This window comes from Rana temporaria, chromosome 6 (assembly GCF_905171775.1).
Source record: "Rana temporaria chromosome 6, aRanTem1.1, whole genome shotgun sequence".
Lineage (NCBI taxonomy): Eukaryota > Metazoa > Chordata > Amphibia > Anura > Ranidae > Rana > Rana temporaria.
In genome coordinates this window covers 214,574,302-214,599,560 of record NC_053494.1, presented here as the reverse complement: position 1 = coordinate 214,599,560, position 25,259 = coordinate 214,574,302, and the positions used below count along the sequence as shown (strand labels likewise).

General features: G+C 45.2%; 1 protein-coding gene across 1 annotated transcript; it reads left to right on the top strand.

Moving 5' to 3' along the window:
- Positions 1-2,229: 2,229 nt before the first annotated feature.
- LOC120944454 (trichohyalin-like) lies at positions 2,230-18,740 on the top strand (the record flags this gene model as incomplete). Its single annotated transcript, XM_040358512.1, has 6 exons — positions 2,230-2,682; positions 6,992-7,351; positions 14,288-14,859; positions 15,227-15,749; positions 18,344-18,519; positions 18,665-18,740. Coding segments are annotated over exons 1-6 (2,160 nt in total), but the record flags the coding sequence as incomplete, so codon positions are not given.
- Between the last annotated feature and the right edge of the window lie 6,519 nt (positions 18,741-25,259).

Below are 25,259 nucleotides of genomic sequence, written 5' to 3'. Positions count from 1 at the left end.
TTTTTAATTACTATAATAATTATTATTCTTTGTATTAAATTGCCTACATGCACTATGTTAATGAACAGTGTATGATCCTTCGTTTATGCTTGCAATGATGTAAGATGTCTAACACTCCCTCACTACCAATCCCGTCTCTGCCTGATTCCTATGCTGACTATAAATAATACCAGCGTAGAGCGGACAGGGAGTGACCCATGACTAAGTCAAGTGACTATTGACGTAACGCGTGGGGGAGGAGTTACGAGCGGGACGGATCTAGGATTCAATCTAGGATTCGAATGAGGAGAGGAAACATCATATGAGCTGAGCGGCTTAATGAAGGATCGGTGTATTGTTGCTATATGCGGCTTTTAATCGGTGGATTCGTGAGTGTGCCATTGTTAGAGACCATCTATCCTCTTTGTATTGTTTTACACTCAGCTGCGCTATGAGAGTATCTCTCTTTTGTTTTCCATGAGCTGTGGTTAATGTGGAAGAGGCGTATCTACTTGTGAAGCAGGAGCACGTTGTTTGAGATCACATCACACCTTCCTTTAATCATCACACTGATCTGGGTGTTGTTTCATTGAAAACCACTGGTGTATATTTATGCAATTGGACTTTACTTGTATCGTTTTTGCCTATTAATTTGACACTTGATAGTTTCTTTTTAATCACTTATCAGCACGATTTGCATTTTCTAAAGTTAATATTCAGCGCGAATTAACATATATATACATTGCACCATTTTTGTTTGACTTACATTACTTTTTTGCTGCGTTTATTATTTGGTAATTTTGTTAAATGCTCTATAATTTGATATTTAATTAGCGCTGTAGTACCATATTTTTACATTTTTTTCACTGGTCACCTATCACTACTTAGCAGCAATTATGGATATATTCAAATTTATGGAAAATCGCACAGTTGATTTAAAAGATGTATTCACCATCTTGACACCACTTTTAGAAAGTTTGGCCATTTAATGGAAAAGAAGGTTAGCGTATGGTGGGATGTAACCACCCATGAACAATACATTAAAGAGGGTATTGTACCCCGGAGACTTAGATGGGATGTACCAATAAATGATGGTCTCCTTGACCCAGATTCAATAGAAGAATGGTATAAGTTTTTTAATGAAAAAGGGATTGAAGTATTGCAATTTTTAATTAAACGGAAACAAAGAAAAATTGCTACGATCAATAAACAAATTGCTGATTGCAAGGTGTTTTTAGATGGTCATAAGGATAGCCCTTCATTTATAACGCTCACTGCCCAATTAAATAAAGTATTGGAGCAAAAGGATCTTGAGATTAAACAGCGCAAAAAAAGAAAATACCTTAGGGATACTAATGATTATCAACAGCACCAAACCTTCAAATGGCAAATCAACCTTAAGGATGGAAATAGGGGTTCAGTTTCGTCCTCCCCAGAGAGGGAGGTACGGATAATATCCCCCAGGAGAGAGATGAGATATAGATCTCCTGAACCCACTGGCAATACTGGAGGTGATTATGGCAGATCTTATAGGGATAATCCAAATGGTTATTATCCGAATAACCAAGCAAGATCATCAAGAAGTGACCATAATGAACCCAGGACCCCCAAACCCTGGTGGGGGAATAAGAATAATCAAAAACCAAGGTCCAAATCTCCCAAAAAACCTTTTTGGAAAAATAAGAACAACCAAAAACAGCCAAAACCTCCACAAAATCGACCTGATCAGCAGGGGGGGTATCAATATGGATACCAACAGGATTACCAATACCATACTCAAGAGGTTAGGGATATTAGGGATAATTATCCCCAGCAACAACCTAGAGTACCGCCCCAACAACATCATCAAGGGAGCTCAACTCCCAGGGACTATCATCAGTATGAGAATAGAAGAAGTCCCATCCCAATGCATAATAGATATGAGCCATTGGGCAATCACAGAGAGGAAAATGATTCACGTTCTTTTTTAGAGTATCGCCGGAGCGACAGAACTCCTCCACGATACGAACAGATGACACATACGCGAAGCCCCAACGAAAGAGAGGATGCAGAGGCGGACACAAGGTCCAAAAGAAGAAGGGTATAGTAGGGGAAGGTATCTATAATATTAGTGGTATCGAACTAACACGTTCAGAACTTCTAACTTTGGATAAAGGACTCAAGTTTGCTCCAAAACGAAATTTAAGCAAATTCGATGTCTATGTGGACATACAAAAATATACCAGGAAGCTAAACATCAAAAAATACATGATGAATCAACCCATCAAAGGGGTACAGGATCAAACCCTTTTGGGGAGAGTCCAGCATAGCCAATTGAGGAATAAGTCTCTTTTTAATCCTCAGGTTCACAATAATGAACACGTCGAAATTTTCAATAAGTTGGTACTTAGAGACCTGGAGAAACTTAAAACTAAAAAAGTTCCTGATTCCAAAAGTATACATAAAGGAATCAAGGAACTTGAGGAAAATAAACAGGTCATTATTAGACCTGCGGACAAAGGAGGAGCTATAGTGGTACTTTCAAAAGAATATTATTATGAAGAATTGGAAGGTCAACTAGAAGATTCAAACACGTATATTAAACTTAGGGGAAACCCTACCTGTGAATACAAGGATGAGTTAATCGATCTGATACAAAGAGGAAGGGACAAAGGAGTACTACATAAAAGAGAACAAAAGTACCTTGTCCCAGATAACTGTAGGGTACCCATAATATATACAATCCCCAAGATCCATAAGGACCCACTCAGACCCCCAGGTAGACCCATTATTAATGGGATCCAATCTATAAATTCCAGATTGGGACAGTATGTAGATAAATTCATCCAACCGTTAGTCCCACAAACAAGGGCCTACCTAAGGGACACGAAACATCTGATTCAGATTTTGGACACTGTGAAAGTCGATAGATCGGAGAATTACCTACTAGCAACTGCCGATGTGTCCTCGCTCTACACGGTTATTAACCATATAGAGGCGATTCAAGCATCAAAATGGGCACTAACTAAATTTGGGTCACTTGTGTCTAAGCAAAATAGGTTTGTGTTAAGATGTTTGGCATTCGGCCTACAACACAACTATTTTTGGCACAGACAGAAGTACTATCGGCAATTGAATGGCATTGGCATGGGGGCCAAATACGCACCTAGTGTTGCCAATGTCTTCATGGCAGAGTGGGAGGAAACAGCTATCTACGAGGACCTACCGGATCAATTAATACTCTACAAGAGATTTATTGATGATTGTATTCTTATATGGAGGGGTGATACTGAATCTTTAATCCAATTTTTTAACAAATTAAATTTAAACCAGAAAAATATTGTACTTACATATACTATCGATGAAAAAACTATACAATTTCTGGATTTAGAAATTACACTTGAAGCAGATTTGATTACCACAAAAACGTATTTCAAACCGGTCGAACGGAATAGCTATATACCGGTTGATAGCTGCCACCATGACTAATGGCTAATAAACATCCCGAAAGGCCAATTGGTTAGAATCCGCAGGAATTGTACCGACTCACAGACTTTTTTGGAGCAAGCTAAAATGATTGGGGAAAAGTTTGTGAACAAAGGATACGACGACAGTTTCATACAGACACAAATCCAAAATGTGTTAGAAATACCCAGAGAGACATTAATAGAAGATAGGATAAAAAATAAAGCTATGGATGATCAAGTACCAATTATTTTAAATTATAACGTACAACATAGACAACTCGAAACCATCTTCAAAAGGCATTGGTCTATATTACAGGCTGATAAACAACTACAATGTATACTGCCAAGTATGCCCAGAATAATATATAGACGTGCCCCTTCCCTGAGGGACTTGGTGGCAAAGAATATACCTGATCCTCCCACCAAATCCAATACTCTAACCTTCTTCCAAGGAAAAGGTTTCTTTCCTTGTAAAAGGTGCTTTGCTTGCAAAAAGACCAATTTCAATGGACATAAATGCTCCAGTTTTGTGTCCAATGTTACACAAAAAGAATACCAAATTAAAGATCTAATAACATGTAGAACGGAGGGAGTAGTGTATGCTTTACAATGCTCATGCTCCCTTCAATATATTGGCCGCACAAAAAGGCCCTTGTGGAAACGTCTTAGGGAGCATGTGCAAAATATTGAAAAGGGCTTCCCTAAACATAATGTGTCACAACACTTTGACCTGTGCCACCATAGGGATCCCAAAGAATTAAAATTTTGGGCTATCGCTAAATACAACCCACATTGGAGGGGGAGCCACATGGTACGGACATTGAGTCAAACTGAATCAAAATGGATTCATGAGATGAGATCATTGTCGCCCAATGGGTTAAATATTGAATTTGACCTCAATTGTTTCATCTCTGACTATTAAGTATGTACAAGTTTTTTAACGTGATGATTCTTTATATATATATTTTATATATTGTTTATTTTTACATATATTCCTCTTTTTACAAAATATTTTAATTCTAGAATATTTTGTTTTAAATGGTATGTTGTTATTTATAATAGTATATATAAATGTACTTTATAGATATTTTATATTGTAATTATATCTGCTCATTGATTGATGTAGTGCAGCATGTGCTGGAGTTTGTAAGTGCTGTATTTACTGTGGCCACTAGAGGCTGCTATGCATATAAGCATATCCTCAGTTTAATAACGCCACTAAGATGTTCTTGGATTTTTAAATGTTTTTAATTACTATAATAATTATTATTCTTTGTATTAAATTGCCTACATGCACTATGTTAATGAACAGTGTATGATCCTTCGTTTATGCTTGCAATGATGTAAGATGTCTAACACTCCCTCACTACCAATCCCGTCTCTGCCTGATTCCTATGCTGACTATAAATAATACCAGCGTAGAGCGGACAGGGAGTGACCCATGACTAAGTCAAGTGACTATTGACGTAACGCGTGGGGGAGGAGTTACGAGCGGGACGGATCTAGGATTCAATCTAGGATTCGAATGAGGAGAGGAAACATCATATGAGCTGAGCGGCTTAATGAAGGATCGGTGTATTGTTGCTATATGCGGCTTTTAATCGGTGGATTCGTGAGTGTGCCATTGTTAGAGACCATCTATCCTCTTTGTATTGTTTTACACTCAGCTGCGCTATGAGAGTATCTCTCTTTTGTTTTCCATGAGCTGTGGTTAATGTGGAAGAGGCGTATCTACTTGTGAAGCAGGAGCACGTTGTTTGAGATCACATCACACCTTCCTTTAATCATCACACTGATCTGGGTGTTGTTTCATTGAAAACCACTGGTGTATATTTATGCAATTGGACTTTACTTGTATCGTTTTTGCCTATTAATTTGACACTTGATAGTTTCTTTTTAATCACTTATCAGCACGATTTGCATTTTCTAAAGTTAATATTCAGCGCGAATTAACATATATATACATTGCACCATTTTTGTTTGACTTACATTACTTTTTTGCTGCGTTTATTATTTGGTAATTTTGTTAAATGCTCTATAATTTGATATTTAATTAGCGCTGTAGTACCATATTTTTACATTTTTTTCACTGGTCACCTATCACTACTTAGCAGCAATTATGGATATATTCAAATTTATGGAAAATCGCACAGTTGATTTAAAAGATGTATTCACCATCTTGACACCACTTTTAGAAAGTTTGGCCATTTAATGGAAAAGAAGGTTAGCGTATGGTGGGATGTAACCACCCATGAACAATACATTAAAGAGGGTATTGTACCCCGGAGACTTAGATGGGATGTACCAATAAATGATGGTCTCCTTGACCCAGATTCAATAGAAGAATGGTATAAGTTTTTTAATGAAAAAGGGATTGAAGTATTGCAATTTTTAATTAAACGGAAACAAAGAAAAATTGCTACGATCAATAAACAAATTGCTGATTGCAAGGTGTTTTTAGATGGTCATAAGGATAGCCCTTCATTTATAACGCTCACTGCCCAATTAAATAAAGTATTGGAGCAAAAGGATCTTGAGATTAAACAGCGCAAAAAAAGAAAATACCTTAGGGATACTAATGATTATCAACAGCACCAAACCTTCAAATGGCAAATCAACCTTAAGGATGGAAATAGGGGTTCAGTTTCGTCCTCCCCAGAGAGGGAGGTACGGATAATATCCCCCAGGAGAGAGATGAGATATAGATCTCCTGAACCCACTGGCAATACTGGAGGTGATTATGGCAGATCTTATAGGGATAATCCAAATGGTTATTATCCGAATAACCAAGCAAGATCATCAAGAAGTGACCATAATGAACCCAGGACCCCCAAACCCTGGTGGGGGAATAAGAATAATCAAAAACCAAGGTCCAAATCTCCCAAAAAACCTTTTTGGAAAAATAAGAACAACCAAAAACAGCCAAAACCTCCACAAAATCGACCTGATCAGCAGGGGGGGTATCAATATGGATACCAACAGGATTACCAATACCATACTCAAGAGGTTAGGGATATTAGGGATAATTATCCCCAGCAACAACCTAGAGTACCGCCCCAACAACATCATCAAGGGAGCTCAACTCCCAGGGACTATCATCAGTATGAGAATAGAAGAAGTCCCATCCCAATGCATAATAGATATGAGCCATTGGGCAATCACAGAGAGGAAAATGATTCACGTTCTTTTTTAGAGTATCGCCGGAGCGACAGAACTCCTCCACGATACGAACAGATGACACATACGCGAAGCCCCAACGAAAGAGAGGATGCAGAGGCGGACACAAGGTCCAAAAGAAGAAGGGTATAGTAGGGGAAGGTATCTATAATATTAGTGGTATCGAACTAACACGTTCAGAACTTCTAACTTTGGATAAAGGACTCAAGTTTGCTCCAAAACGAAATTTAAGCAAATTCGATGTCTATGTGGACATACAAAAATATACCAGGAAGCTAAACATCAAAAAATACATGATGAATCAACCCATCAAAGGGGTACAGGATCAAACCCTTTTGGGGAGAGTCCAGCATAGCCAATTGAGGAATAAGTCTCTTTTTAATCCTCAGGTTCACAATAATGAACACGTCGAAGTTTTCAATAAGTTGGTACTTAGAGACCTGGAGAAACTTAAAACTAAAAAAGTTCCTGATTCCAAAAGTATACATAAAGGAATCAAGGAACTTGAGGAAAATAAACAGGTCATTATTAGACCTGCGGACAAAGGAGGAGCTATAGTGGTACTTTCAAAAGAATATTATTATGAAGAATTGGAAGGTCAACTAGAAGATTCAAACACGTATATTAAACTTAGGGGAAACCCTACCTGTGAATACAAGGATGAGTTAATCGATCTGATACAAAGAGGAAGGGACAAAGGAGTACTACATAAAAGAGAACAAAAGTACCTTGTCCCAGATAACTGTAGGGTACCCATAATATATACAATCCCCAAGATCCATAAGGACCCACTCAGACCCCCAGGTAGACCCATTATTAATGGGATCCAATCTATAAATTCCAGATTGGGACAGTATGTAGATAAATTCATCCAACCGTTAGTCCCACAAACAAGGGCCTACCTAAGGGACACGAAACATCTGATTCAGATTTTGGACACTGTGAAAGTCGATAGATCGGAGAATTACCTACTAGCAACTGCCGATGTGTCCTCGCTCTACACGGTTATTAACCATATAGAGGCGATTCAAGCATCAAAATGGGCACTAACTAAATTTGGGTCACTTGTGTCTAAGCAAAATAGGTTTGTGTTAAGATGTTTGGCATTCGGCCTACAACACAACTATTTTTGGCACAGACAGAAGTACTATCGGCAATTGAATGGCATTGGCATGGGGGCCAAATACGCACCTAGTGTTGCCAATGTCTTCATGGCAGAGTGGGAGGAAACAGCTATCTACGAGGACCTACCGGATCAATTAATACTCTACAAGAGATTTATTGATGATTGTATTCTTATATGGAGGGGTGATACTGAATCTTTAATCCAATTTTTTAACAAATTAAATTTAAACCAGAAAAATATTGTACTTACATATACTATCGATGAAAAAACTATACAATTTCTGGATTTAGAAATTACACTTGAAGCAGATTTGATTACCACAAAAACGTATTTCAAACCGGTCGAACGGAATAGCTATATACCGGTTGATAGCTGCCACCATGACTAATGGCTAATAAACATCCCGAAAGGCCAATTGGTTAGAATCCGCAGGAATTGTACCGACTCACAGACTTTTTTGGAGCAAGCTAAAATGATTGGGGAAAAGTTTGTGAACAAAGGATACGACGACAGTTTCATACAGACACAAATCCAAAATGTGTTAGAAATACCCAGAGAGACATTAATAGAAGATAGGATAAAAAATAAAGCTATGGATGATCAAGTACCAATTATTTTAAATTATAACGTACAACATAGACAACTCGAAACCATCTTCAAAAGGCATTGGTCTATATTACAGGCTGATAAACAACTACAATGTATACTGCCAAGTATGCCCAGAATAATATATAGACGTGCCCCTTCCCTGAGGGACTTGGTGGCAAAGAATATACCTGATCCTCCCACCAAATCCAATACTCTAACCTTCTTCCAAGGAAAAGGTTTCTTTCCTTGTAAAAGGTGCTTTGCTTGCAAAAAGACCAATTTCAATGGACATAAATGCTCCAGTTTTGTGTCCAATGTTACACAAAAAGAATACCAAATTAAAGATCTAATAACATGTAGAACGGAGGGAGTAGTGTATGCTTTACAATGCTCATGCTCCCTTCAATATATTGGCCGCACAAAAAGGCCCTTGTGGAAACGTCTTAGGGAGCATGTGCAAAATATTGAAAAGGGCTTCCCTAAACATAATGTGTCACAACACTTTGACCTGTGCCACCATAGGGATCCCAAAGAATTAAAATTTTGGGCTATCGCTAAATACAACCCACATTGGAGGGGGAGCCACATGGTACGGACATTGAGTCAAACTGAATCAAAATGGATTCATGAGATGAGATCATTGTCGCCCAATGGGTTAAATATTGAATTTGACCTCAATTGTTTCATCTCTGACTATTAAGTATGTACAAGTTTTTTAACGTGATGATTCTTTATATATATATTTTATATATTGTTTATTTTTACATATATTCCTCTTTTTACAAAATATTTTAATTCTAGAATATTTTGTTTTAAATGGTATGTTGTTATTTATAATAGTATATATAAATGTACTTTATAGATATTTTATATTGTAATTATATCTGCTCATTGATTGATGTAGTGCAGCATGTGCTGGAGTTTGTAAGTGCTGTATTTACTGTGGCCACTAGAGGCTGCTATGCATATAAGCATATCCTCAGTTTAATAACGCCACTAAGATGTTCTTGGATTTTTAAATGTTTTTAATTACTATAATAATTATTATTCTTTGTATTAAATTGCCTACATGCACTATGTTAATGAACAGTGTATGATCCTTCGTTTATGCTTGCAATGATGTAAGATGTCTAACACTCCCTCACTACCAATCCCGTCTCTGCCTGATTCCTATGCTGACTATAAATAATACCAGCGTAGAGCGGACAGGGAGTGACCCATGACTAAGTCAAGTGACTATTGACGTAACGCGTGGGGGAGGAGTTACGAGCGGGACGGATCTAGGATTCAATCTAGGATTCGAATGAGGAGAGGAAACATCATATGAGCTGAGCGGCTTAATGAAGGATCGGTGTATTGTTGCTATATGCGGCTTTTAATCGGTGGATTCGTGAGTGTGCCATTGTTAGAGACCATCTATCCTCTTTGTATTGTTTTACACTCAGCTGCGCTATGAGAGTATCTCTCTTTTGTTTTCCATGAGCTGTGGTTAATGTGGAAGAGGCGTATCTACTTGTGAAGCAGGAGCACGTTGTTTGAGATCACATCACACCTTCCTTTAATCATCACACTGATCTGGGTGTTGTTTCATTGAAAACCACTGGTGTATATTTATGCAATTGGACTTTACTTGTATCGTTTTTGCCTATTAATTTGACACTTGATAGTTTCTTTTTAATCACTTATCAGCACGATTTGCATTTTCTAAAGTTAATATTCAGCGCGAATTAACATATATATACATTCTCCATGGTTGGTGTTATACCAACTCAGTCAGGGCCGGCCTTTGGGGTGTGCGAGCTGTGCGGCCACACAGGGCGCCATGGGCAACAGGGGCGCCGTGCGGCCATCACAGCTCGTCACAGTCAGTTACTCACATGCTCATCACAGGAGTCCGACTCCTACGAGTCACAGCAGCAACCGCTGCCAGATACCCCTGCCCTGGGACTGGGTGAGGAGCAATGCATCGGCTGCGGCACCTGAAAAAAAATGGCTGCTGCCGGCCCCGACAGGCACACTGTGTCTAAGCGCTGGGCGGCGCCATTTTTAAATGCAAAGCCGCACCGTCCACCGAAAGGTAAAGAGATAAAAAGAAAAAAGAAAAAGTATTTACTTTTTATAGCCAGCCTACACACAGAAGGGGAGGAGGATATAAGGGACCTCTTTGTGTATGTTTAGGTGACCAGGGGGCAAGGGGTGAAGATGGGAGGGGCGCCAGAGGATTAGCTCGCACAGGGCGCCTGAACACCTAAGGCCGCCCCTGAACTCAGTACACCTGATCTTAACCACTTCCGGACCGCCGCATGTACATTTACGTCGGCAGAATGGCACGGACAGGCACATTGGCGTACCCGTACGTCCCTGCCTAGACGTGGGTCGGGGGTCCGATCGGGACCCCCCCCCCCCGGTACATGCGGCGGTTCCCGTGGCTTCAGGAGTGATCCGGGACGAGGGCGCGGCTATTCGTTTCTAGCCGCCCCCTCGCGATCGCTCCCCGGAGCTGAAGAACGGGGAGAGCCGTATGTAAACACAGCTTCCCCGTGCTTCACTGTGGCGGCTGCATCGATCGAGTGATCCCTTTTATAGGGAGACACAATCGATGACGTCAGTCCTACAGCCACACCCCCCTACAGTTGTAAACACACACTAGGTGAACCCTAACTCCTTCAGCGCCCCCTTGTGGTTAACTCCCAAACTGCAACTGTCATTTTCACAATAAACAATGCATTTTAAATGCATTTTTTGCTGTGAAAATGACAATGGTCCCAAAAATGTGTCAAAATTGTCCGAAGTGTCCGCCATAATGTCGCAGTCACGAAAAAAATCGCTGATCGCCGCCATTAGTAGTAAAAAAAAAAAATAATAAAAATAAATCTATCCCCTATTTTGTAAACACTATAAATTTTGCGCAAACCAATCGATAAACACTTATTGCGATTTTGTTTACCAAAAATAGGTAGGAGAATACGTATCGGCCTAAACTGAGGAACAAAAATAAATTATATATGTTTTTGGGGATATTTATTACAGCAAAAAGTAAAAAATATTGAATTTATTTCAAAATTTTCGCTCTATTTTTGTTTATAGCGCAAAAAATAAAAACCGCAGAGGTGATCAAATACCACCAAAAGAAAGCTCTATTTGTGGGGAAAAAAGAACATCAATTTTGTTTGGGAGCCACCTCGCACGACCGCGCAATTGTCTGTTAAAGCGACGCAGTGCCGAATTGTAAAAACCCCTTGGGTCATTTAGCAGCATATTGGTCCGGTCCTTAAGTGGTTAACCTTTGTTATGTTGTTCCTATAAGCTCACCTTCATTATCACACCTCCTGAAATCCTGATATCACATCCACTTCAAGACCACAAGCTGCACTGAATTGCATTAATAAGGCGATGGGCAGTGGTAGGTTATACTGATAGGTAGCACTGCTAGGTGGCACTGATGAGGCAGTGATTGTCATCACTGGTGTGCATTGATAGGTGGCACTGAGAGGTGGCACTGATGGGTGGCACTGATGGGCATTGATAAGTGGCACTGAAGGGCATTGATAGGTGGCACTGATAGACACTGATGGGTGGCAGTGATAGTCACTGATGGGCACTGGTAGGTTACACTGATAGGCAGCACTGCTTGGTGGCACTGATGAGGCACTGATTAGCACCACTGGTGGGCATTGATAGGTGGCATTGTCAGACGGCATTGGTGCGGCACCTCTTCGGAAATAATGTCCCTTTTTACAGCCGTTGATCGGCTTTTTTCTTCTGCCCATCAGTGACTATCCTCCAGATAACACATTACTCACACAATGCCGGATTCCTCCACTAGATGGCAGCAAAGTGATTGGGAAAATCCAGTCCAGGCAGCAGCTTTTCCTATCAGTTGGGAAGAAGGAATGACGCTCGGTGATCGATGGAAGTGCCGCAGACGCTCCGTCACCGCAGAATCCCGCCAACTACTCTACACTAGAAATGAAGAGGAGTGAAGAGGAAGAGGAGTGAAGCGGAAGAGCAGAGAAGAGGAGAGAAGAGGAGAGAAGAGTAAGAGGAGAGAGGAGGAAGAGGAGAGAAGAGGAAGAGGAGAGAAGAGGAAGAGGAGAGAGGAGGAAGAGGAAAGAAGAGGAAGAGGAGAGAAGAGGAAGAGGAGAGAAGAGGAAGAGGAGAGAGGAGGAAGAGGAGAGAGGAGGAAGAGGAGAGAGGAGGAAGGGGAGAGAGGAGGAAGAGGAGAGAAGAGGAAGAGGAGTGAAGAGGAAGAGCAGAGAAGAGGAGAGAAGAGAAAGAGGAGAGGAATAGGAGAGAAGAGGAAGAGGAGTGAAGAGGAAGAGGAGTGAAGAGGAAGAGGAGAGAAGAGGAAGAGGAGAGAAGAGGAAGAGGAGAGAGGAGGAAGAGGAAAGAAGAGGAAGAGGAGAGAAGAGGAAGAGGAGAGAAGAGGAAGAGGAGAGAGGAGGAAGAGGAGAGAGGAGGAAGAGGAGAGAAGAGGAAGAGGAGTGAAGAGGAAGAGCAGAGAAGAGGAGAGAAGAGAAAGAGGAGAGGAATAGGAGAGAAGAGGAAGAGGAGTGAAGAGGAAGAGGAGTGAAGAGGAAGAGGAGAGGTGAGGAAGAGGAGGGAAGAGGAAGAGGAGAAAAGAGGAAGAGGAGAGAAGAGGAAGAGGAGAGAAGAGGAAGAGGAGAGAAGAGGAAGAGGAGAGAGGAGGAAGAGGAGAGAAGAGGAAGAGGAGAGAAGAGGAAGAGGAGTGAAGAGGAAGAGCAGAGAAGAGGAGAGAAGAGAAAGAGGAGAGGAAGAGGAGAGAAGAGGAAGAGGAGTGAAGAGGAAGAGGAGTGAAGAGGAGAGAAGAGGAGAGAAGAGGAAGAGGAGAGAAGAGGAAGAGGAAGAGGAGAGAAGAGGAATAGGAGAGAAGAGGAAGAGGAATGTAGATTTATATCAGAGATATATGGATTTGACTTTTTTGCTTTTTCGGGGGGTTTTGCCGGACATCAGAAGTCACCGGCATTATCCGGAATGATATTATTGGATTATAGAGTGGATGAAAGGCGCCCGGCGAGCTGCGGGGGATGGGCTCGGGCCTGCCTGGTGTGTTACAGGTAATCGCTGCAGATGTCATCGGAGTCCTGGGGAGAGAATTCTGACACCCGTCCTCCAGATAACACATCACTCACACAATGCCCGATTCCTCCACTAGATGGCAGCAAAGTGATTGGGAAAATCCAGTCCAGGCAGCAGCTTTTCCTATCAGTTGGGAAGAAGGAATGACGCTCGGTGATCGATGGAAGTGCCGCAGACGCTCCTCCGACGCAGAATCCCGCCAACTACTCTACACCACCGACCACAGCAGACAGCACACGAGGGGTTAACGCTAACGTTTATTCAGCTTATAGTTTTGCCTTTATGTAAATATAATTGCTTATATTTTATGCCTTGTCTACTTCCTCCCACCCCTCCCCCCCCCACATCAATAAAACCTTTCCATATTCATTACATTATCATATTTTAGACCCAAAAGATGCCATCACCGGGTCCATGTGCTCCTCTATGCCACGTAGGCAGATCATGGCTGGTGGGAAGGGGCCGGCGCACAACGTGCATTAGAAAGCTGCAACAAAGTCAGACAGAGCCTCATTTCCTGGCTGGAGGACACCCAACATCCTGCAGCCCTTTCCTCTCCAGCCTGGCGGTCCCTGGCCCAAGGGTTGGGATAAAGTCGGGAGAGGAGGGGTGACTGGCCTGGGCACTGTGGTATCATGTGAGCTGGTGGGGGAGGGGATTTGTCTTGGGTGGGGGAACTTTGAGGGCATCAGAGGGTAAGAATAGTTCTAGGAGGGGGAATTTGGGGGGGTGCAAGAAAAGGGGATTTAGGGGGGATTTGTGTTGGAAGGGGGATAAGAATTTGTGCTAGGAGGGGGATTTGGGGGGGGGGCTAGAAAGGGGATTGGGGGGGTTGTATTGGGAGGGGGATTTGAGGTGTCTGTGCTAGAAGAGGAGAGAAGAGGAGAGAAGAGGAGAGAAGAGTAAGAGGAGAGAAGAGGAAGAGGAGAGAAGAGGAGAGGAGAGGAGAGAAGAGGAAGAGGAGAGAAGAGGAAGAGGAGAGGAAGAGGAGAGAAGAGGAAGAGGAGAGAAGAGGAAGAGGAGAGAAGAGGAAGAGGAGAGAAGAGGAGAGAAGAGGAGAGAAGAGGAAGAGGAGAGAAGAGGAGAGAAGAGGAAGAGAAGAGGAAGAGGAGAGAAGAGGAAGAGGAGAGAAGAGGAAGAGGAGAGAAGAGGAAGAGGAGAGAAGAGGAAGAGGAGAGAAGAGGAAGAGGAGAGAAGAGGAAGAGGAGAGAAGAGGAAGAGGAGAGAAGAGGAGAGAAGAGGAGAGAAGAGGAAGAGGAGAGAAGAGGAAGAGGAGAGAAGAGGAAGAGGAGAGAAGAGGAAGAGGAGAGAAGAGGAAGAGAGAGAAGAGGAAGAGGAGAGAAGAGGAAGAGGAGAGAAGAGGAAGAGGAAGAGGAGAGAAGAGGAAGAGGAGAGAAGAGGAGAGGAAGAGAAGAGGAAGAGGAGAGAAGAGGAAGAGGAGAGAAGAGGAAGAGGAGAGAAGAGGAAGAGGAGAGAAGAGGAAGAGGAGAGAAGAGGAAGAGGAGAGAAGAGGAAGAGGAGAGAAGAGGAAGAGGAGAGAGGAGAGAAGAGGAAGAGGAGAGAAGAGGAAGAGGAGAGAAGAGGAAGAGGAGAGAAGAGGAAGAGGAGAGAAGAGGAAGAGGAGAGAGGAGAGAAGAGGAAGAGGAATAGGAGAGAAGAGGAAGAGGAGAGAAGAGGAAGAGGAGAGAAGAGGAAGAGGAGAGAGGAGAGAAGAGGAAGAGGAGAAGAGGAAGAGGAGAGAGGAGAGAAGAGGAAGAGGAGAGAAGAGGAAGAGGAGAGAAGAGGAAGAGGAGAGAAGAGGAAGAGGAGAGAGAGAGAAGAGGAAGAGGAGAGAGAAGAGGAAGAGGAGAGAAGAGGAAGAGGAGAGAAGAGGAAGAGGAGAGAAGAGGAAGAGGAGAGAAGAGGAAGAGGAGAGAGGAGAGAAGAGGAAGAGGAGAGAAGAGGAAGAGGAGAGAAGAGGAAGAGGAGAGAAGAGGAAGAGGAGAGAAGAGGAAGAGGAGAGAGGAGAGAAGAGGAAGAGGAGAGAAGAGGAGAGAAGAGGAGAGAAGAGGAAGAGGAGAGAAGAGGAAGAGGAGAGAAGAGGAGAGAAGAGGAAGAGGAGAGAAGAGGAGAGAAGAGGAAGAGGAGAGAAGAGGAGAGAAGAGGAAGAGGAGAGAAGAGGAAGAGGAGAGAAGAGGAGAGAAGAGGAAGAGGAGAGAAGAGGAGAGAAGAGGAAGAGGAGAGAAGAGGAAGAGGAGAGAAGAGGAAGAGGAGAGAAGAGGAAGAGGAGAGGAGAGAAGAGGAAGAGGAGAGAAGAGGAGAGAAGAGGAAGAGGAGAGAAGAGGAAGAGGAATGTAGATTTATATCATTTGTAATTATTAAGAAATATATGGATTTGACTTTTTTGCTTTTTCGGGGGGTTTTGCCGGACATCAGAAGTCACCGGCATTATCCGGAATGATATTATTGGATTATAGAGTGGATGAAAGGCGCCCGGCGAGCTGCGGGGGATGGGCTCGGGCCTGCCTGGTGTGTTACAGGTAATCGCTGCAGATGTCATCAGAGTCCTGGGGAGAGAATTCTGACACCCGTCCTCCAGATAACACATCACTCACACAATGCCCGATTCCTCCACTAGATGGCAGCAAAGTGATTGGGAAAATCCAGTCCAGGCAGCAGCTTTTCCTATCAGTTGGGAAGAAGGAATGACGCTCGGTGATCGATGGAAGTGCCGCAGAATCCCGCCAACTACTCTACACTACCGACCACAGCAGACAGCACATGAGGGGTTAACGCTAACGTTTATTCAGCTTATATTTTTGCCTTTATGTAAATATAATTGCTTATATTTTATGCCTTGTCTACTTCCTCCCACCCCTCCCCCCCCACATCAATAAAACCCTTTCCATATTCATTACATTATCATATTTTAGACCCAAAAGATGCCATCACTGGGTCCATGTGCTCCTCTATGCCACGTAGGCAGATCACAGCTGGTGGGAAGGGGCCGGCGTACAACGTGCATTAGAAAGCTGCAACAAAGTCAGACAGAGCCTCATTTCCTGGCTGGAGGACACCCAACATCCTGCAGCCCTTTCCTCTCCAGCCTGGCGGTCCCTGGCCCAAGGGTTGGGATAAAGTCAGGAGAGGAGGGGCGACAGGCCTGGGCACTGTGGTATCATGTGAGCTGGTGGGGGAGGGGATTTGTCTTGGGTGGGGGAACTTTGAGGGCATCAGAGGGTAAGAATAGTTCTAGGAGGGGGAATTTGGGGGGTGCAAGAAAAGGGGATTTGGGGGGGATTTGTGTTGGAAGGGGAATAAGAATTTGTGCTAGGAGGGGGATTTGGGGGGGAGGGGGCTAGGAAAGGGGATTGGGGGGGGGGGTTGTATTGGGAGAGGGATTTGGGGGGGGCTAGGAAAGGGGATTGGGGGGGTTTTATTGGGAGGGGGATTTGGGGGGGGGGGCTAGGAAAGGGGATTGGGGGGGTTGTATTGGGAGGGGGATTTGGGGGGGTTAGGAAAGGGGATTGGGGGGTTGTATTGGGAGAGGGATTTGGGGAGGGGGCTAGGAAAGGGGATTGGGGGGGTTGTATTGGGAGAGGGATTTGTGGGGGGGGGGCTAGAAAAGGGGATTGGGGGGTTGTATTGGGAGGGGGATTTTGGGGGGTTAGGAAAGGGGATTGGGGGGGTTGTATTGGGAGAGAGATTTGGGGGGGCTAGGAAAGTGGATTGGGGGGGTTGTATTGGGAGGGGGATTTGGGGGGGGGTTAGGAAAGGGGATTGGGGGGTTGTATTGGGAGAGGGATTGGGGGGGGGGGGCTAGGAAAGGAGATTGGGGGGAGAGGGATTTGGGGGGGTTGTATTGGGAGAGGGATTTCGGGGGGGGCTAGGAAAGGGGATTGGGGGGGTTGTATTGGGAGGGGGATTTTGGGGGGTTAGGAAAGGGGATTGGGGGGTTGTATTGGGAGAGGGATTTGGGGGGGGGGCTAGGAAAGGAGATTGGGGGGGAGAGGGATTTGGGGGGGGTTGTATTGGGAGAGGGATTTCGGGGGGGGCTAGGAAAGGGGATTGGGGGGGTTGTATTGGGAGAGGGATTTGGGGAGGGGGCTAGGAAAGGGGATTGGGGGGGGGTTGTATTGGGAGAGGGATTTGGGGGGGGGGCTAGGAAAGGGGATTGGGGGGGTTGTATTGGGAGAGGGATTTGGGGAGGGGGCTAGGAAAGGGGATTGGGGGGGGTTGTATTGGGAGAGGGATTTGGGGGGGGCTAGGAAAGGGGATTGGGGGGGTTGTATTGGGAGGGGAATTTGAGGTGTCTGTGCTAGAAGAGGTGAAATGGTAGAGGAGATTGGTGCTAGGAGGGGAAATTGTTTTTCTTTGGGGGGGGGGGGGGTATTTGTGCTAGTAGGTATGATCTGGGTGTATTTGTGCTAGGAGGGGGGTGTGGGGAGGGGGACACCTTGAGGAGATTGAGGGGGAGGGGATTTGTTTTTAGTGGGGGAACTTTAGGAACAGCAGAGGGTAAGAATAGTTCTAAAAGGTGAAATTTTGGGGGGGGGGGGGTGCTAGTAAAAGGGAATTTGGTGGGGATTTGTGTTAGGAGGGGAAGACAATTTGTGCTATGAGGGGGGAATTGGGGGAGGGGGTGCTAGGAAAGGGGATTTGGGGGGGATTTGTGTTGGGAGGGGGATTTGAGGTGTTTGTTCTAGAAGAGGTGACATGTAGAGGAGATTGGTGCTAGGAGGGGGGATTTGGAGTGGGGGGGAGAGGACGTGTGAGGGGAAATTTGAGGGGTAGAGGAATTGTGATAGAAGAAGGGATTTTTTGGGGGGCGGGGGGAATTTTTACTCGGAGGGGATTTTAAGAGTGAGAAAATTTGAGCTGAGGAGAAAAGAGGAAACAGAAGAGAAGATAAGAGAGAACTGATGAGAGAAGAGGAAGATGAGAGAAGAGGAAGAGGAGAGAAGAGGAAGAGGAGAGAAGAGAAGAGAAGAGAAGAGAAGAGAAGAGGAAGAGGAGAGAAGAGGAGAGAAGAGGAAGAGGAAGAGGAGAGAAGAGGAAGAGGAGAGAAGAGAAGAGGAAGAGGAGAGAAGAGAAGAGGAAGAGAAGAGGAAGAGGAGAGGAAGAGTGAGAGGAAGAGGGAGAGGAAGAGGAGAGGAAGAGGAGAGGAAGAGGAGAGGAAGAGGAAGAGAAGAGGAAGAGGAGAGGAGAGAAGAGGAGAGTAGAGGAAGAAGAAGAGGAGAGAAGAGGAAGGGGAGAGGGAGAGGGAGAGGAAGAGGAGAGAAGAGGAGAGAAGAGGAGAGAAGAGGAGAGGAAGAGAAGAGGAAGAGAAGAGGAAGAGGAGAGAAGAAGAAGAGGAGAGAAGAAGAAGAGGAGAGAAGAGGAAGAGGAGAGAAGAAGAAGAAGAGGAGAGAAGAGGAAGAGGAGAGAAGAGGAAGAAGAAGAGGAGAGAAGAGGAAGGGGAGAGAAGAGGAAGAGGAAAGAAGAGGAAGAGGAGAGAAGAAGAAGAGGAGAGAAGAAGAAGAGGAGAGAAGAGGAAGAGGAGAGAAGAGGAAGGGGAGAGAAGAGGAAGAGGAGAGAAGAGGAAGAGGAGAGAAGAGGAAGAGGAGTGAAGAAGAAGAGGAGAGAAGAGGAAGGGGAGAGAAGAGGAAGAGAAGAAGAGAGGAAGAGGAGAGAGAGAGGAAGAGGAGAGAGAAGAAGAGAGGAGAGGAGAAGAGAGGAGAGGAGAGGAGAGAGAACAGGAGAGGAGAGAGGGAGAGAACTGAAGAGAGAAGAGAAGAGAGAACAGGAGAGGGGAGAGAAGAGAAGAGAGAACTGAAGAGAAGTGAAGAAAAGAGTACAAATATAGCCATACCCGACCATCTGAATGTCACAGCTGAAATCCAGACTCATCAGACCCGGCAACGTTTTTCTTCTATTGTCCAATTTTGGATTCCTGTGCCAATTGTAACCTCAGTTTCCTGAGGGGATTTTAAGAGAGAGAAAATTTGAGCTGAGGAGAGAAGAGGAAATTCAAGAGAAGAGAGAACTGATGAGAGAAGAGAGGGAGAGGAGAGAAGAGGAAGAGGAGAGAAGAGGAAGAGGAGAGGAGAGGAAGAGGAGAGAGGAAGAGGAGAGAGAGGAAGAGGAGAGGAAGAGGAGAGGGAGAGGAAGAGAAGAGGAAGAGGAGAGGAAGAGAAGACTAAGAGGAGAGGAAGAGGAGAGAAGAGGAGGAGGAAGAGGAGAGAAGGGGCAGCACAGTGGTGTAGTGGTTAGCACTTTCGCCTAGCAGCAAATGGGCTGGTTCGAATCCCGACCACGACACCATCTGCCTGGAGTTTGCATGTTCTCCCTGTGTCTGCGTGTTTCCTCCGGTTTCCTCCCACACTTCAAAGACATGCTGGTAGGTAAGTTGGATCTTGCCCAAATCGGCCGTGTATATATATGTATATCTGTGTGTCCCAAGCGTGTCACCATCCTACGGGGTAATGTGACCGCACCAGCCAAGCAGACACTGGCTGGAAAAAGCGCCCAGAGGCGATTCAGTTCACATGTGTAGCGCTATACAAGTCATTCATTCATTCAGAAGAGGAAGAGGAGAGAAGAGGAAGAGGAGAGAAGAGGAAGAGGAGAGAAGAGAAGAGGAAGAGGAGAGAAGAGGAAGAGGAGAGAAGAGGAGAGAAGAGGAAGAGGGGAGAAGAGGAAGAGGAGAGAAGAGGAGAGAAGAGGAAGAGGAGAGGAGAGAAGAGGAAGAGGAGAGAAGAGGAAGAGGAGAGAAGAGGAAGAGGAGAGAAGAGAAGAGAAGAGAAGAGGAAGAGGAGAGAAGAGGAAGAGGAGAGAAGAGGAGAAAGAGGAGAGAAGAGGAAGAGGGGAGAAGAGGAAGAGGAGAGAAGAGGAGAGAAGAGGAAGATGAGAGGAGAGAAGAGGAAGAGGAGAGAAGAGGAAGAGGAGAGAAGAGGAAGAGGGGAGAAGAGGAAGAGGAGAGAAGAGGAGGAAGAGAAGAGAAGAGGAGAGAAGAGGAGGAAGAGGAGGAAGAGGAGAGAAGAGGAAGAGGGGAGAAGAGGAAGAGGAGAGAAGAGGAAGAGGAGAGGAGAGAAGAGGAAGAGGAGAGAAGAGGAAGAGGAGAGAAGAGGAGAGAAGAGGAAGAGGAAGAGGAGAGAAGAGGAAGAGGAGAGAAGAGGAGAGAAGAGGAGGAAGAGGAGAGAAGAGGAAGAGGGGAGAAGAGGAGAGAAGAGGAAAATAAGAGAAGAGGAGAGAAGAGGAAGAGAAGAGAAGAGAAGAGAAGAGGAAGAGGAGAGAAGAGGAAGAGGAAGAGAAGAGAGGAAGAGAAGAGAAGAGAGAACAGGAGAGGAGAGAAGAGAGAACAGGAGAGTAGGCATGTGCAAAAGGGAAAATTTTGTTTCGTTTCGTTTTGTTTTAATTCGTTATTTAATTAATTTCGTTAAGTTAGGTTCGTTACATGTGTTAAATTCGTTTTCGGAACTCGTTCGTTTTCGACCGAATTTCGAAAAATCCGGTCGAATTCGAAACTATTTTGACTGGATTCGACAACAAATAGTCTCTTTTCAAATATAATTTCGAAATTTGATCGGAATTCGAAAAAATAAAAAAAATAAAAATTCGAATTCCAAATCGAAAACCCGCGGACGAAATTCGATCGGAATTCGAAAAAAAAATAAAATAAATCGAATTCCGATCGAATTTCGTCCGCGGGTTTTCAATTCGGAATCGAAAACGTTCGTTCGGATTCGGTAAATTCATTAATATTGCAATTCGGGAATTCGTATGCATCCGAATGTCCGAATAATGAAAAATTTGTCCGAATTTCGATTCAGAACGAAACGAAATGCACATGCCTACAGGAGAGGAGAGAGGGAGAGAACTGAAGAGAAGTGAAGAAAAGAGTACAAATATAGCCATACCCGACCATCTGAATGTCACAGCTGAAATCAAGACTCATCAGACCCGATTTTGGTGAGCCTGTGCCAATTGTAGCCTCAGTTTCCTGTTCTTAGATGACAGGAGTGGCACCCGGTGTGGTCTTTTGCTGCTGTAGCCCATTTGCTTCCAGATTGGATGTGTTGTGCGTTCAGTGATGGTATTCTGCATACTTTGGGCGTAATGAGTTGTTATTGGAGTTACTTTTGCCTTTCTATCACCTGGAACCATTCTCCTCTGACCTCAGACATCCTGAGAGGTGGTTGTGACTGAAAATCCCAGAAATCCTCAGAGCAGCCCGCCTGCCACCAACAACCACGCCGCGTCCAAAGTCACTTCAATCCCCTTCCTTCCCCATTCCGATGGTCATGGAGAAAAGGAAACCTCCTGGACTGCGGCACTCTGCTGAAGCGAATGTTATTGGTGCAGATCAGAGCACCTGTCGGTGTCACAGGGTGGGAGGGATCTACAGGTGTTTGGGGGACTTGGAGCGGCACGTTTTCTACCATTCTGATGCTCAGTTTGAACTTCAGCAATTCGTCTTCACCACGTCTAGATGGCTAAATGCATTGCGTTGCTGCCGTGTGATTGGCTGATTAGCAATTTGTGTTACCAAGAAATTGAACAGGTGTACCTAATAAAGTGGCCAGTGTGTATATATATATATATATACATTGTGAAGAAAATAAGGGCCGGATTCAGAAAGAATCACCTATCTTTAGGTGGGCGTAGCGTATCTCAGATACACTACGCCGCCGTAACTTAGAGCGGCAGGTCCCGTATTCACAAAGAACTTGCGCTCTAAGTTACGGCGGCGTAGTGTAAATGGCCCGGCGTAAGCCCGCCTAATTCAAACTAGGCTGGTAGGGGGCGTGTTGTATGTTAATGACTCGTGACCCCACGTAAATGACGCGCTTAACGAACGGCGCATGAGCGCGCATGCTCAGTATCACGTCGAATTGTCTCCGTCAATTACGCCCGATCAATGCTTAGTCGACGTGAACGTAACCCACGCACAGCCCCATTCACGGACGACTTACGCAAACGGCGTAAAACGTGTACAATTCTACGCTGTTACGACGTCCATACTTAACATTGGCTGCGCCTCATATAGCAGGGGTAACTTTACGCCGGTCAGACGCCTTACGTAAACGATGTATATTGATATGCCGGGCGCAACTGATTTGCATATTTTTTAACCACTTACCCCCCCGGACCATATTGCTGGTCAAAGACCAGAGCACTTTTTGCGATTCGGGACTGCGTCGCTTTAACTGACAATTGCGCGGTCGTGCGACGTGGCTCCCAAACAAAATTGGCGTCCTTTTTTTCCCACAAATAGAGCTTTCTTTTGGTGGTATTTAATCACCTCTGCGGTTTTTATTTTTTGCGCTATAAACAAAAATAGAGCGACAATTTTGAAAAAAAATAATATTTTTTACTTTGCTATAATAAATATCCCCCAAAAATATATACATTATTTTTCCTCAGTATAGGACGATACGTATTCTTCTACGTATTTTTCGTTAAAAAAATCGCAATAAGAGTTTATTGATTGGTTTGCGCAAAAGTTATAGCGTTTACAAAATAGGGGGTATTTTTATGTCATTTTTATTAATATATTTTTTTTACTAGTAATGGCGGCGATCAGCGTTTTTTGTTTTGGTACTGCGACATTATGGCGGACACTTCGGACACTTTTGACACATTTTTGGGACCATTGGCATTTTTATAGCGATCAGTGCTATAAAAATGCATTGGATTACTATAAAAATGCCACTGGCAGTGAAGGGGTTAACACTAGGGGGCGGGGAAGGGGTTAAGTATGTCCCTGGGTGTGTTCTAACTGTGGGGGGGGGGTGGCCTCACTAGGGGAAACACTGATCTTCTGTTCATACATTGTATGAACAGAAGATCAGCATTTCCCCCGCTGACAGGACCGAGAGCTGTGTGTTTACACACACAGCTCCCGGTCCCCGCTCTGTAACGAGCGATCGCGTGCGCCCGCCGGGCACACGCACGGGAGTCGGGGGCGTGCGGGGGGCGCGCATGCGCCTACGGCGGCGCGCATGCGCCCCTAGTGGCCGCTCTAAGAGCTGACGTTATACTACGTGCTCTCGCCCAGGAGAGCCGACCTGCTGGTGACGGCGGCTGGTCAGCAAGTAGTTAATGCGAACGCCGAATGCGTCCAGCGTAACTATGCGACCACGATACGCCGGCGTAGGCAAGTTACGTCGGACAGCTGAAGCCATGTTTTCAGGCGTATCTAGCTGTGTGAATCAGCGTAAAGATGCGACGGCGCACATTTTAAATTACGGCAGCGTATCTGGAGATACGCCGCCGTATCTCCTTTCTGAATCCGGCCCTAAATGTCCTCCAATGACACCTCTGGAGAATAATTAATATAGAAGTCTCTCTGGCGATGTGTCAGGACTGAGGACCGTTCCTTTAACCCCTTGGTCTGGCCATCGAAGGGTTAACGAGCTGACATTTGGACGGCGCCGGCCCCGGGTCGGGGGGGTTAATGACACAATTTCATGCACACCTGGGTTTTTCCGTCTTTGCCTTTCACCGGAGACCAGAGGTTAATATTTTATTTTCGCTGCTTGAAGTGGAGCCTTGACATCACAATTAGTCCTCGTCTCCGAGTTTTCCGGCGGCGCCGGCGCTGACCTTGCGAGGGGAGGGGGAGGCGGGGAGGGCGAGGTGAATTCTCAGAACGGGATTCGGGACGCTTTTAGTTATTTTCAATTTGAGTTGACTTTGTAATTATAAAGAGGCTGGGTCTTGAATCTTTCATTTTCATTAAAGGAGGAGGACAGGTGTAATCAATCCTCGGTGGGCATCGTTTACAAATCACCGGGCCGCGTCCTTACCGTCCACCAAAACCTTTCTGTAAAGCTGAAAGGGGGGGGGGTGTGTGTTCCTGAACCCTACTTTCAAAGATGACCCCACTTCCCAGTTCATTTCCTTTGCAGTCTTTGAAATTCTCCTATATAGTCCCGATCTGATAGGGAGTCTGCCAGCAAATGGTTACAATTCTTCATGGCAAGAGACTAAAATCACCGAGCCAGATAGAGAGCAATTGAGCTGAGAGTTAGGAAATGACTTTCCGAGCTGTTACTAGACTTGCCGGGCTTCACAAGTTTGTTGCACAATCCCAGAAAGTCCACATTGGATGACTCCAGATCAACTTTCTTTCCAAACATTCTGCAAGTTCTGGTTCAGTTATGTTGTGCAATAGTCATCCCACCACAGGGGGGCACTGTGGCTGAATTTTCATGCTGTAGATCAGTGGTTCGCAACCTGGGGGTTCGGGACCCCCCCTCGGGGGTCGAATGATGATTTGCCAGGGGTCACCGAATCCTGGGCTGTTCCTGAAGCCCGCACCGCTCTCCCAGCCTTTTCGTGGCCGCCCAGCAGGGCTGTCCTTGCAGCCCACGGCCGCCCATTTAGCCTCTTCGCGGCCGCCCATTCAGTTCACGGCATAGCTGGGGGGCGGAGCCTAGAGGCCAGCCGACTGGTGAGGAATGTGAAGTGGGAGGGGCTGGAGGAGACAATATATGTTCCTGAAGCCCGCACCACTCTCCCAGCCTTTTCGCGGCTGCCCAGCAGGGCTGTCCCTGGAGCCCGCGGCCGCCCACACAGCCTCTTCGCGGCCGCCTATTCAGCCTCTTCGCAGCCGCCCAGTCAGCCTCTTCGCGGCCGCCCACTAAGCCTCTTCGCGGTTGCCCATTCAGTTCACAGCATGGCTGGGGGGGGGCGGAGCCTAGAGGCCAGCCGACTGGTGAGGAATGTGAAGTGGGAGGGGCTGGATGAGACCCTATCTGTTCCTGAAGCCCGCACTACTCTCCCAGCCTTTTTTGCGGCTGCCCAGCAGGGCTGTCCCTGGAGCCTGCGGCCGCCCACTCAGCCTCTTCGCGGCCGCCCATTCAGCCTCTTCGCGGCCA